Source organism: Thermobia domestica, chromosome 16, assembly GCF_964235325.1.
Source record: "Thermobia domestica chromosome 16, izTheDome1.hap1.1, whole genome shotgun sequence".
Taxonomy (NCBI): Eukaryota; Metazoa; Arthropoda; class Insecta; order Zygentoma; family Lepismatidae; genus Thermobia; species Thermobia domestica.
In genome coordinates this window covers 27082679-27097064 of record NC_137469.1, presented here as the reverse complement: position 1 = coordinate 27097064, position 14386 = coordinate 27082679, and the positions used below count along the sequence as shown (strand labels likewise).

General features: G+C 37.8%; 1 protein-coding gene across 1 annotated transcript; it reads right to left on the bottom strand.

Moving 5' to 3' along the window:
• Positions 1 to 3686: 3686 nt before the first annotated feature.
• LOC145672435 (general transcription factor II-I repeat domain-containing protein 2B-like) lies at positions 3687 to 4766 on the bottom strand. Its single transcript, XM_081741589.1, has one exon. It carries the CDS (start codon positions 4764 to 4766, stop codon positions 3687 to 3689), a length of 1080 nt encoding a protein of 359 aa, XP_081597715.1.
• Between the last annotated feature and the right edge of the window lie 9620 nt (positions 4767 to 14386).

Here is a 14386-nt window from a genome sequence, read left to right as displayed (position 1 = left end):
GCATATGTTGCTTACTTTGTTAGAATTACCTCATTTCTATGTGGCTTGTACTTGAAGGAAGCTAAATTAGTAATATGTCGACCCTAAGGAAAAAGTCATTTCCTGTCATTTTGTGATTTTAAGTTATCTCTTATACTGGATCATTTTTACCATAAACTTCATGCTGAAGAAGTCATCAACTACATCTGTTTCAACCTCCAACTCAGTGGCGGCGATTGGACGTTAAAAGTGTGTGTGTGTGGGGGGGGGGCAAGATATGATCTGAATATTTATATATCAATGTTAGATTTCCTGGTTGTTTCTAACACTTTGTTTGACGAAAGGTTGTATAACTAATAGGATACTATCGTTTTCAGTTAAAATACCGTATATCGTGTTTCGTATTTAATTAAGTAAATTGACAAGAGCAACGCACATTAGGTACTAACCCTTGATTCCTTGCTCATGAACATCATAAAATTCTGTCTGGAAAATTGTATGATCAGATTATTTAATAACATATTTGCAAAACAAATAAATAGAAAGGATAAGATTAATCATACTAATGAATAATGAGGCTTGTTTTGTAGAAGTTATATTGAAACTGGGGATTAATAAACAACTTACATTTTTAATTCCACACTTGCCATTAAATGTATTTCATTACTTTTAGAAAATGAAAGACAGTAAATACTACAAGCATATGCTACGACGCAATTGTAATATTAATTCCTTTGAATTGCAATTAAAACGCAATTCCTGTAGCTGTCTTAACTCCACGGGAAGACAAATAACCAATACCCACTTACGCAACGACAAATATTATATGGTACCATCTTTTTCTATAAACCAGTAATATATGCAAAAACTTTACATTTCCAAATTAAACTATATATAGATTAACTATTTTAAATTGTCTTTTTAAAGGTAAATTATTGAATTTCAGTCAATCAGCTACAGCATCATCCCTATTTATCCTAGGATAATGATCAGTACCTCATTCTCTTCAGAATAGAACTACCTTTCAAACGGTTCCATTTACGTTTTCCTATCATGTCCCTAAGGCGGGAAATTTTTAGGGAAATATGGATTTTTTTTTTATTTTTCTCAAACTTTGATCCCCTCTGGACCCCCTATGTTAACGCACAGATCTCAAAATCAACTGAAAAATTCGAAGGGGTGTACTAAATGTGTATAAAAAAAATTTCAAGCTTCTATCTTGAAAACTAAATGCAGGAAAATGTTTACCAATGAGCTAAGAACATTCCAACAATGCCCCAGATGACTCAGATGTAATATAAAATTTTCCTGAGACATCGCTATTTATCCTAGAATCATTATTCGTACATCATTCCCTTCAGAATAGATCATACTTTGAAACGGTACCACTCACATGTCTCCATCTTGTATCTGAGGTGGGAAAATCATGAAAAATGGATTATTTGTTTTTAGAAATATTCCTTCTTTGTACTTTTTTAACCCCTCTGTACCCCCTGTTTTAACGCAGAGATCTGAAACAAATCTGAAAAATACTAAAGGGTGTACTAAATGTGTGTGCAAAATTTCAATCTTCGAGGTGCAAAAGTAAGCCCGCCAAAAATAATATCTCTACAATACTTCAGATTCTCGTATAAAAATGGATCTCAGGTAAAAATTCCCTGAGACATCCCTATTTATACTAGGATCATGGTTTGTACATCATTCTTTTTAGAACAGAACAGTCTTTCAAACGGTACCACTCACATGTCTCCATCATGTATCTGAGCAGGGAAAATAGCGAAAAAAGGGATCTTTGTTAAAAAGATAACTTTTTTTCGTTTTTGCCCCTCTGGACCCCCTGTTTTACCGCAGAAATCTGAAAAGAATGTGGAAAATATTAAGGGGTGCACTGAATGTGTGTGCAAAATTTCAGTCTTCTAGGTGCAAAAGTAAGCCCTGCAGAAAGTAATAAAAAAAGTCATAACAAAAATATTTTTAAGTTATGACGTCATCACACTACATCTCGACGCAGAAAGGCGTGAAAGGATATGTAACATGTTCTACAATTCCTCCAGGTTTGGGAAGAAACAGAAGTAAAAAGCTTTTTTGGTACTTTTTAAATCGAATAATGAAGATTCTAGCCTATCACAGAAAAATAGATGATATAATTTAAAAGAGTTAAGTAGTCACTTCTTGGCCCCCCTAATCGCCGCCCATGCTCCAACTATTAGCAAATTTCGATGATCAACATGAAGTTTATACTGAAAATTATCCAATATAACAAATAACTTAAAATCAACAAAAATTGCAGTTAATGACTTTTTCTTTAACACCGACAATATTATAGGTCTACAGGGTGTAACAAAACCTACACAACAATTTTTGGAATGTTATTCTGGACACACGAAAAATCCTTTCTGAACTTTTGCTTAGTGAAACTAGTTTCACAGCTATAAGATGTGTCGGAAAATAAACTTTAGAGGCCTAATTATATTTTTAAAAACTACCGTATCCATCGTAGACAGTGCAGTTTCATAAATCACCGTCGAAGTCATATCTTTTCTATTAAAAAAAAAAAAAAAAAAAAAAGTCTTTCAGAACTTCCCATTGTGTGCGCAAGGGATTTCAAAAAGAACTCATCTTTGCTTGGCAGATTATCCGGATATCCTTTGCGGGACGTTTTTCTTGTTTTGGTTACCGTAATAAGCCCCAAAGGCAAGGGCGCCGATCGTGGGGGGCCTAGGGCCCCCCAAAACGCACGTGGGCCTCCTATTATAATTATGAATATACAATATTTGGCATAATTTGAGTGCAATTTGTCTTAAAATCTTCATATAGGCTGCATATGAATGGGCCCCCCATATCTACAGAGAAATCCGCGCCCTTGCCCAAAGATTTTTCGCGTTCGTATTGTAACACTCTATACATGTACATATAATTTATTAAATTGTTTTTAAGGTGTTGTGAAGCTTAAGAAACGAAATGTGGAGAAAGATAGGAACACTTTAAATTTATTAATATTGTATTGCATAGTGAACGTTTCCTACGAATTTCAGAACACACACACACACATATATATATATATATATATATATATATATATATATATATGTTTGCATGCATTTTTTCTGTGTGTTTCTACCATTATTCACCTAATGACTTAAATGTTTTTGTTGTTTAATGTAGCATATTTTGGCCCTTAGAACTGTCTCATTTCTATTGCATTTATACTTGAAGGAAGCTAAATAAGTAATAATATACGGGTTCTTACAAGATCTATACGACAAACTTCGGAAGGTTATTCCTCTCTCACACAAAACAAGTTCTTTTGAACTTTTGCTTAGTGCAAATTGACACCCGTTTAGTGAAACTTCGGAAGGATTGTCACTTCGTTTGACATTCTAGTTTTTCGAACTTGACATTCCAGAAGGATGAAATTTGACGCCATTCCGGAATTTTCCACAATGTGTTATTTTTAAAGAAGCTAAGCGTAGGTTAATTTTTTTCTTTGAATTGTCTAAATCAGCGCTGTCCAACGTTATCGCCTTATCGAGCGCAACTGGCTCCTGTTTTCCGACGTGCGGGCGCCTTTCGAAAAAATACAAAACTACTATAGAAATAAGCCTACTGCTACTAGTACAACAACAACTACTTATTATTTATTTGTTATTAATATTATCATCATCACTATTATTATTATTATTATTATTTTGAAAATTGATACATACCTAGTGAGAAGACTGACACTGCACGTTTGCTGCCAGTTGAAGGAAATCTGGTGTGTAGCTGGAACAGGCTGCTCTTATTGCGTCATCGAGGTGAGAGGGTGTCAGGGAGGTTCGGTACTTATTTTTGATCATGTTCATGGCAGAAAATGCGACTTCGCAAAGATAAGTTGAGCCAAAGCAGGAATACATTTTTTTAGCAACACTGCTCAGAAGGGGGTATTTTACTCTGTCCGTTAGAATCCATATATTAGTACAAGTTGCATAGGAAGATTTCAAAACTATATCTTCTTGAATAGTTAGGATTTCAAGTTCTAAATCTTCAAGATTATAATTTCCAAACACTTCACATATCCTACTACCAAGATCAATAACATCAAGAGAGACAAATGGATTATTGATGAACAGAACCACTGGTTCAAGTGCTACAAACTGGGCAAATCTGTTCCGAAACTTAAGAATAAGAATTTCCAAATGCTTTGAAAATTTTGGAAGATCACAACCAACACAATTTACCTTTTCCACCATAGATTTGAAGTTTGGAAAGTGAGAAAGGGAATTCCTGTTTAAGTGAACAATCCACAGCTTCATTTTCTTTTGATGAGTATTAACTGTACTTATCATGGCTGAAATGTTATGGCCTTTCCCTTGCAATTCTAGATTTAACTCATTTAATTTGAAAGTGATATCTGCCAAGAAAGCTAAATCTAGCAACCATGATGTTTCATCGAGATCATGATAATACTGACCCTTATATGACTTAAGAAAGTCCCTGATTTCATCCAAAAGACAACAGAATCGTTCCAGTGTCTTGCACCTACTCAGCCACCTGACGTCTGCATGAAGAGGGACGTCACCATGCTCAGCATCTGATAAATTCAAAATACTTTTGAATAATCGATGACGAGTGGAAGATGACCTAATGTAATTTACTACACGAGTTACTATTGTCATGACATGGTCGAATTTTAAAACTTTTGCACATAAAGCTTCCTGATGAATGATACACTGGTAAGACAGAAATGTTGGAAATGATTCATCCTTAGCACAAAGAGCAAGAAACCCGTTATTCCTACCAGTCATAGAAGGTGCCCCATCCGTTGTTATTGCGACAAGTTTAGAAAGAGGCAAATTGCTATCCTTAGCAAACTTTTGAGAGGTGTTAAATATATCTTCCCCCTAGTATGCCCATGAAGTGGCAGCAATTTGAGAAATTCCTCTTTCACCGTCAAATCATCAAAAATCATTCTAGTAAATACGCACAACTCAGCAGTGTCGCACATATCAGTACTTTTATCTAACTGGAGCAAAAAAAAATCACACGATTGCAAGTCCTGGTGCAAATGATTTTGCAGATTATTCGAAATCTGCTCCACCCTTCTAGCAACAGTTTGGTGAGACAACTGGAGTGCACGATTGTATGTTTATCTCTGTGTCCATCGAACAGGGATTCAGCGGCACGAATCATTGCTTCTTTCACTACTTCACCATCACTAAAAGGCTTTTTCTTTTGAGCTAAAACATAACACACTTTGAAAGAGGCAATTGTTACGTTAGTAGCTTGTTGAAGAGGCCTTTGAAACACATTTTGTTGCAGCGTTAATTTAGATTTTAGGTTTCTCACTTTGTGTTTCCTGAGTTCAAAATTTATAGGAAATTCAGTATCGAAGTTTCTGTGATTCGTCGCGAAATGCCTCTCTACATTACTTTTCTTAGGAATAGGCACACTCCCATTGCACAATAAGCACACCGGTTTTCCTCTGTATTCAACAAAACAATATTGTTCCTCTCATTCACAGTTAAAACTATACGTTATTTGTCTTTTGGCCGTGGCAAAAAAAAAAAAAAAAAGCACTGAATAAGAGGAGTCACGAGTACAGTTGCAACTTTTCGCAACACACACGAGTTCACACAAAGAGTATTCCCCAAGAGAGAGCGAGTCTGTCCTCACAATGGAAATTTTTCAAGGCGCGATATGACAAAAGACGATCGGGTAAAAACAGACAGCGCCGCCAGCAGCAGGCACGCGAACTACCGCGGTTGCCATAGCGTAGCGGTAGCCTTATCCAAGTGTAAAGTAACAAATGTTCAAATTAACTGTTGTGAAACTATTTCTTCGATTTTGTTGAATGCTTTTTCCCAGAGTTCAGAACAGCCAGAAGTGCAAGTTACTATTTTCGAAATGAAATAACAGAAATAAAAGAAAATCTAATGTTGAAAACAATAAATTTTGGGTATTTTGAGTTCGATTTCAGAGGGCGCCAGGAAAATACTTGGCGGGCGCCATGGCGCCCGCGGGCACCGCGCTGGACAGGGCTGGTCTAAATCATTTGTAGTTCAAGGAAATCAAATTAACAATAACACATATTATATAATATACATATGAAACTATTATTTATACAAATCGTATAAGTAAAGACTTCCGTAGCCTAATGACAAATTTGAATTTATATATTATTCTTATATAAGACCCCAACTAGAATACGCATCATCATACTCTCGATCGCTATTTCATTCGATCCAAACAGCTGTGACGTACCAGACGTCAGAACAGCTGCGTTTTGATTCCTTCCTGTTCCTCATCCCGGATTCTTTCTCTTGCATTACTTTTGAGCTCTGTCCGTCAGACTTATCTAGTCAAGGGCGTCCAGTGCTACGAGTTTGGCAAGTGAATTTATCCAACCTTGACGGCTATCCAAACGGGTCGTCTCACCTTTGCCTCATCTCATCATTTGATCAGAGATTTCATACACAACCACACACCATTACGGCCTCGTGCCGCAGGTCTCGGTTTGCTTATGGCGGACTCTGGCAACGCTTCTGGACCACCTCTAGAATGCAGACACGGAGGTTTACCACCTGTTTTCGTAACTCCCTCCGCTAGCTCTACGAAGGTGGAGAGGCAGAGAGAGCACTGCGAAAGACGCCGCCGAGCCTCAGAGCGCTCAACTACCTCAACAGTGTCTTATGCCTCAAGCAGGCAACGATCTAGATCTCCACTTAGTCAGGTCAGCTATGCCAGCAAAGCACAATCTCCTCCTGCTAAGAAGCATCATACCGCCAATGACTCCGATATATCCGACATGGACGCTGAAAATTCCACATCATGACGCCGAGCATCAACTACAACTATCACACTACATTCACAGTCCTCATCTGTCCATTGCTTCCTATTGCAGAAATACGATCCTAAGTATTCTAATGAAAAGTTCATTATCCTGCAACTTAGGAAATATCTACCCAGTCTTCCACTCCAGGAAGTTGTCAAAACGCGAAACGGATAGATATTGAAGTCCACAGATCCAAATTTCCTCACTACAGTACGCAATAAGGCATCCTTTGAAATTTTTGGTAACACCGCCATCATTACTTCTCTCACTTCTTCTCGACGTAAACAGCCACCTCCACCTAGGCGACCTCCAATGCTTTCTGTAGTGATTAGAGGAGTTGATCCTACATACTCAGACGAGGAAATCCAAGCAGAATTACAGTATGAAGGGCATATTATTAACAAAGCCATCCGTATTCGTAATAACACTGGCCCAACTTATATGGTTAGAATCCTCATTTCATCTCAGGACACCATAGATACTCTTCTCACTCAAGGCGCCCTCATATACAAGCGACGACACAGGGTCGAACCCTCTCGGTCGCCTGCACCCTTATCTATTCGATGTGAGCGATGCCAAGCGTATAACAGCCACGCAACAGCCGATTGTAAAAATGCTACGGTTTGTGGCTACTGTTCTGGTCCACATCAAACGCGACTTTGCCCAAATATGGAACTTCCACCCCAATGTCCAACATGTCAAGATAGTCACCCCGCCTATAGCTATAAATGTAAAAACAAACCTAAGCCTGATGAATCACACCCGGAATTAGTTGCTCCACTCCGCATCCAGTCAGCATCAACCAACACTGAAAAACATGTCGATGATCCAGTCACTGTGGGCAAACTCCTGGAATTTCTTACTCTCACACTTCAGAATATCCACCCCTTCAATCATCAGCACGTTCTCCAACAACTCACACTTGCCGCTAAATCAACTTTCAATGTCTCACTTTATGCTACATACTCCAATAACTATGTTCATTTTCATACTGCACGATACGAAACAACTGTTTAATTATTTTCTCCTCATGGACTTGTCTTTCTTGTTTCTGAATATCCGATCTCTACCTAAAAACAAAGTCCTCTTCCAGACCCTATTACTCGAAGAACATATTGCAGCTTTCCTTCTCAACGAAACCTTTCTGACAAAGTCTATCTCTTGCCGATTCCCTAATTACATCTTACTCCGCTATGATAACCCACTACCAGCCTTGCGAACTAATGGCGGAACCGCTGTAGGCTTCCGACATAACATACCATACAGACAGCAACAATGTCCTATTTTACATTTACCAGAGCATGTCATTACTACTCTGTATTTTAAAAATATCACTATCACTTTGGCTACAATATACATCAGACCAGGCAATCCAATTCCTCTGAATTTCTTCTCTCATATATCAGCTACATACCGCTATTATATCATTCTCGCTGATATCAATTTCCATAGTCGCTCCGCTCAAGACCGAACCCGTTTTACTGATCATATCACAACTCATACGACAGGCGTTCTTCTCGATCTTCCAACGGCCACTCGGCCAATATCAAACACCACTCCGGACTTTGCAATTACTTCTAACACGCTGCACTGTCACAGTTCTCGATTTACTGGCAGCGACCATGCGCCGTTAAAACTTACATATCATACAGGTCTTGCTCCTCACCAGCCTCTCCCACCACCTCGTCTTTCACCCCGTTACGACAAAGCCGACTGGCCGCGTTACCAAACTTACCTCTCTTCTGCTTTTGCACCTTATCAAGCACCAACCACTTCAGATGAACTTAACGCTCAAGTTGATCATATTACTTCTGCTCTCCAACAAGCCTCCGCTCTCTACATACCACAAACAGAATCCATACCATATCGTCCAAAACTACCACCGCATTATCTTCCTTTGATTCGTCAATCACGACAAGCTTATCGTGAATATCTCCATACACGAAACCCGGATGCACTTCATCATCACCATCAACTACAGAGAACTGTCCGAAATTACCTTCTAGCATATCGGCAAAGGCAGTGGGTGAAAACTTGCAATAATCTCGCCGACACAAGCCATCCGACCGTGTATTGGAAGCGTTTTAACGCCTTGTGTGGGAAATTTTCCAAGACTCCTTATCCCCTCCTTGTCGATGACAAGCCATTACACTCGAATTTGGAAAAACCGAACGCATTCGCAGACCATCTTCAAGGTATATTTACACCTCCTGCACAGGTTACTTCCCGCTCACATCCTGTTGACAGTGTAAACACGGATTCACAGCACTTTCGGCCGAACGCCAACCATCCATTACCACCGCATGTCCTAACTGTACCCATCCAGTCGGATGAAATAACAGCTGTGGTTCAACGTAAGAAAAATACTGCTCCCGGCTTTGATAGCATAACTTACCGCCACATCAAGGAAAGCCCACCTATACTGCTTCAACTTCTGGCCCTTATATTTACGTTCCTACTACGCACTGGTTTCTACCCCACTGAATGGAAAGTTTCTAAATGTTTCATGTTTCCGAAACCTAATAAATCTCCCAGTTCCGTCTCATCTTACAAACCCATCCAGTTAACGTCCACACTCAGTAAAATCTTTGAAAGGATCATCGTCAAACGCTTACATCCATATTTAACCGATCGCCATCTTATCCCGACCCATCAAGCTGGTTTCCGTCCTGGTTACTCTATTAACGACCAGTTGCTTCGTCTCACGACATTAATCACAAACCATTATAACACGATTCAGCCATCTTGTCTTCTCCTATTCGATCTCGAAAAAGCGTTTGATAAGGTATGGCATTTAGTGCTCATTTACAAGCTTGTCAGACTCCGGCTTCCTATGACCTATATTCGGCTCATATATCACTTTCTTGTCTGCCGTCTTACTTACGTTGCAATAAATTCTGCGCTTTCATATCCCATTTTTCTGTTATCTGGCGTTCCACAGGGATCTGCTTTATCACCTCTTTTATACTTACTATTCGTTGCCGACTTTCCAGATCTACCAAGGAACGTCCATCTCTTCCAATATGCCGATGACACGGCATTTCTTGCCCTCTGTCGCACCATTCCACAAATCAATCTTGCACTCCAGGAAGCTATCAATCGCTTTACACACTGGTGCCGGAAATGGAATTTAACAATAAATGCCGGAAAAACACAAGCCATAGTTTTCATCCCACCTCGCAAACGCACAAAAGTCCATCGCAATTTGTCTCTTCTTTCATTACAAGTCAATAACGTACCAATACATCCTTCTAAAACTGTCACTTATCTTGGCCTCATTTTCGACCGTCACCTCACTTGGACACCTCACCTCAACTCTGTTAAAACTAAGGCATATAATAGACTTAATTTACTCAAAAGACTAACCGGAACTACTTGGGGTCTCTCTTCCCAGCTTATCCTTAATACATATAAAGTCTTCCTTCGCCCAGTGCTTCCCTATGGTTCTCCAGCCTGGATATCAGCATCACCATCCTACTATGCCAAGCTCGCAGTTTTAGAACGACACGCCTTTCGCATCGCTTATCGCATTTCATTACCCAGTCCCACCCGTGATCTTTACTCTCGTATTACATTTCCTGTTCTTAAATTTCACCTAGAAACGCTACGCCGTAAATTTCTCACCGATCGCTAATCTCGTCACCACCCACTACTTTTCGACACTATGCACTACCTTTCACTTCACCCATGCCGACCACGTTATTACTATACCCCTTTGCACCTCCTTTTCACGCTCTATTGTTATACATTGCCCTCTAATCATCTCAACCTAGAACTTTTGGACGACTATCGTATTCATGCTCATCTCCCTCACGTATTTCCTTCATATACTGCAAAGTGATTTTCCTTTGTTTACTAACAGGGCTCCCCCAGTCTTCATCAGCCTAGCGTCGCCCCTAGGCAGAAGATAACAGCATTCGTTGATCTAATCTTTCCCTTGTGTTGTGGCGTGATAGCACTTCATTTCATCCTTCACGTTCATAGCATATACTTATAATTACCATCCTCTATCGTCTGTGTTATATTTATAGTTTCATAATTTATTTCCATTCTTCTGATTGCATTTTCTTTATGATTTCTCTTATATGTTTATATTATCACTTGTGCATCCACCTGTCAGTATGTTTATGATCGCAAAGATCATAATGTCCATCCATAATCATATATATATAGTGATGTAAATAAATGACGAAATAAAGCAAAATAAAGGTTGAAACTGCAACCATGCATCCCTTAGATCCTCTCCCAATATCCTAGTCCAACCATTTTCCTTTACATCCCATTCCTAAAAGAGGGCGTACCCCTCTAAGAGGTTGCTAGCTTACGAGCTAGCTTAAAAAAAAACTAGAATACGCTTCTGTTATTTGGACTCCTCATAATGGAAAATATATCCAAATGATTGAAAGAGTACAGTGCAAGTTTTTGAAACTATTAATATATATATATATATATATAGTAATAACGTGGTCGGCATGGGTGAAGTGAAAGGTAGTGCATAGTGTCGAAAAGTAGTGGGTATATATATATATATATATATATATATATATATATATATATATATATATATATATATATATATATATATATATATAAACTGGATTATACCACCGCATATATAACATACGTAGAACTAACAAACAACTTTAATACACTGACATTAGAGCAAAGTAGGTTTATTAATGATTTAATTTTTCTGTATAAAACATTAAATAATAAAATCGATTGCATAGAACTAACTTCTAATATATATATATATTTCTGCAAGTTCCAACGTCTAAAACGAGGTTGAACAGTAGTAGTACCATGCACTGTAAGAAAGCACATATTGCCATCCTATATAAATCTTCTTTATGGAGAATGAGATCTTACTGCAATAATATTGAAGAAAAGTGTAAAGAGATAGACGTATTCAATATATCTGAGGGAGTGTTTAGGAATACAATTTGTAACCTGATAAGCTGAATTACTGAAACACTAGAAAATTATGTATTTTTTGTGTAAAAAATAATGTCATTTACCAAATATAAACACTTTAAATAGGCAGAATGCCTATTGTGTTGTTACAATAAATAAATAAATAAATAAGTAGAATAAATAAATATATTCTTTTTCCTGAATTATTATTATTAAATATGTAAAATTTGACAAATTCTGTTATCATTTTTATTTCAGATAGGGAGATAATTGGGTAGGATCTTGTACCTAGAATAGTATCTTAGGTACTTTGATCAGTACCTGTACGGTACCTATCTTGGGTACTTTGGCTAGCTATTACCTAATACCTGTATCCAATACAAATTTGAGTCAGTACCTTGTACTTGTACCAAGGTACATACAAAAAATAATGCCTAACCCAATAGTGATTATCTTTTGGAGATATTTCTGGGTCTGCACTGAGAAAAATCCATTATCCGGACAGCGGTATATTGTACAAATACAAGGATTCGTTATGTTTACTAAGGAAATCTGTACGGAGCGTACTTTATCCATATGCTACACAGGTATTGCCTTTTACCCTCTTAGATATTACATCATGTCGCTGCAGGATGTCTGACATCTAACAATCTTCTGTATTTTACATACGTATATGTATGTTAAATACTTCAGCTATATGTCATATACGTCCATCTGTGTGTGAGGTCCTGACCGCCTATAGACACCTCTTTCTTGAACCATAGATGACGTCATGAAACAACGGTCGTTTGCTTGCGAGTTGGTTTATAAACGAGGTTGTTTACAAACGGAAAAGAAGAGCGGAAGGAAACAAAACCTTGGGTAAGTGCAATGGTAAACTATCACTTTAGTTAAATATTCCATTAATTATATATTCCTTTAGTATAACTTGCTTTAATATAGTACTAAACAAGTAGTGTGATTTATGACTACAATTCTTACTATTGTAACTCGTTAATGGTTGAGGAGAAAGGAATGGGTTAATCTGAATTTCGAGAAATCTTTGAATATTAATGTTTTGTAATTTTTTACATTTCAAGGTACGCAAAATGAATGTTATCTGTTTATTCATTCCTTTTTATATGTGACGGTTTATTACTTGATGGAGATTTACTACAGGACTGCTTAACATAATTGCTAAGAAACCGTTTTCAGCGCGATCATTTTCTTGTGTAGTGAAGATTTAGGATTTAGATTTGTGGGCTTTCGGCATCAATGACCTTGTTAGCCCGTCACATGTGAGTTATGACGTCCCTCGGTGAGCACACTATCCGGGGAAAGGGAAGGAAGCAAACGGCCTGAGACCTATATGTTGGGTACCACCCCGCATTTGCCTGGTGTGAAATGAGGAAAACCCAAGGAAGTCTCATTCAGGATGGCTGGACTTAAAAACTTTTGATACTTTTTCGACCGAGTGCCCCTACCGGAATCGAACCTGGGTCCGCTCGTACCGAAGGCGAGAGCGTTAGCAACTACGCTACGCGGAGCCACTTGTGTCTAGAAAACCTATTTTTACTAGGATATTCGCAACAAAATTTATTTCATTTCTTTCTTTATTTTTCTTTTTCTTTTTGTTTTTTAACAATAAAACAAAACATATTTTACAGGGGTTACATGCACAGGACCGACACGGCGTAGGATCGACACGGCATAGGATCGACACGGCGTAGGATCGACACGGCATAGGATCGACACGGCGTAGGATCGACACGGCATAGGATCGACACGGCACAGAACCGAAACGGCACAGGATCGACACGGCATAGGATCGACAGCAGAACTTTCATACGATCGAAATAATAAAAAATACATTATTTTATAATTACGCAATATTAAGTAACAATTATTTTCTCAAGGATATATAGGAGAGAACCGTCATACGATCGAAACGGCATAGGAACGAAACGGCGTAGGATCGACACGGCATAGGACCGAAACGGCACAGGGCCGACACGGCACAGGATCGACACGGCACAGGACCGAAACGGCATAGGATCGACACAGCACAGGATCGACACGGCACAGGATCGACATTCTGTAGGGTGGTCAACACTTTCTGAAAATATCAATATCGCATATCCCTCACCTTGAATTTGTGGATATAAAAAATTGTAAGAATAAATAATTCTAAATGGTCTATTTTTTAAAAAAATTATATATATATATATATATATATATATATATATATATATATATATATATATATATATATATATATACAAATTGTATAAAAATATTGTGCGTAATATATCCATGCCGTAATAAATACACCTTTAATTTTGTGATATTAAAAAAAAAATACGCTAAATAACTCCAATAGTTGATTCGAGGTTTTCAATACCGAATAAATAATATTATTTGTCTGATATTTTTATAATGCTGTAATTTTTTATGTATACTAAGTTGAAGTATGTACATGTAACTGCAATTTTAAAACTGTAGGCTTAGAATTTGCGTTTGGATTTTTTTTTTAAGCGAAGCAATGCACCTATGTTAAGTTGCCTCCTTTCAAATTTCGAATTGAAATCGGAAGCCAATCGTTTGTTTTTCGTTTGTTATTGACTTTTTTGAAGAAAAATAGTAAAAATCGTATCTTTCTTAAAACATAAAGAGATGTTTACAAAATAAAGTTGGTATATG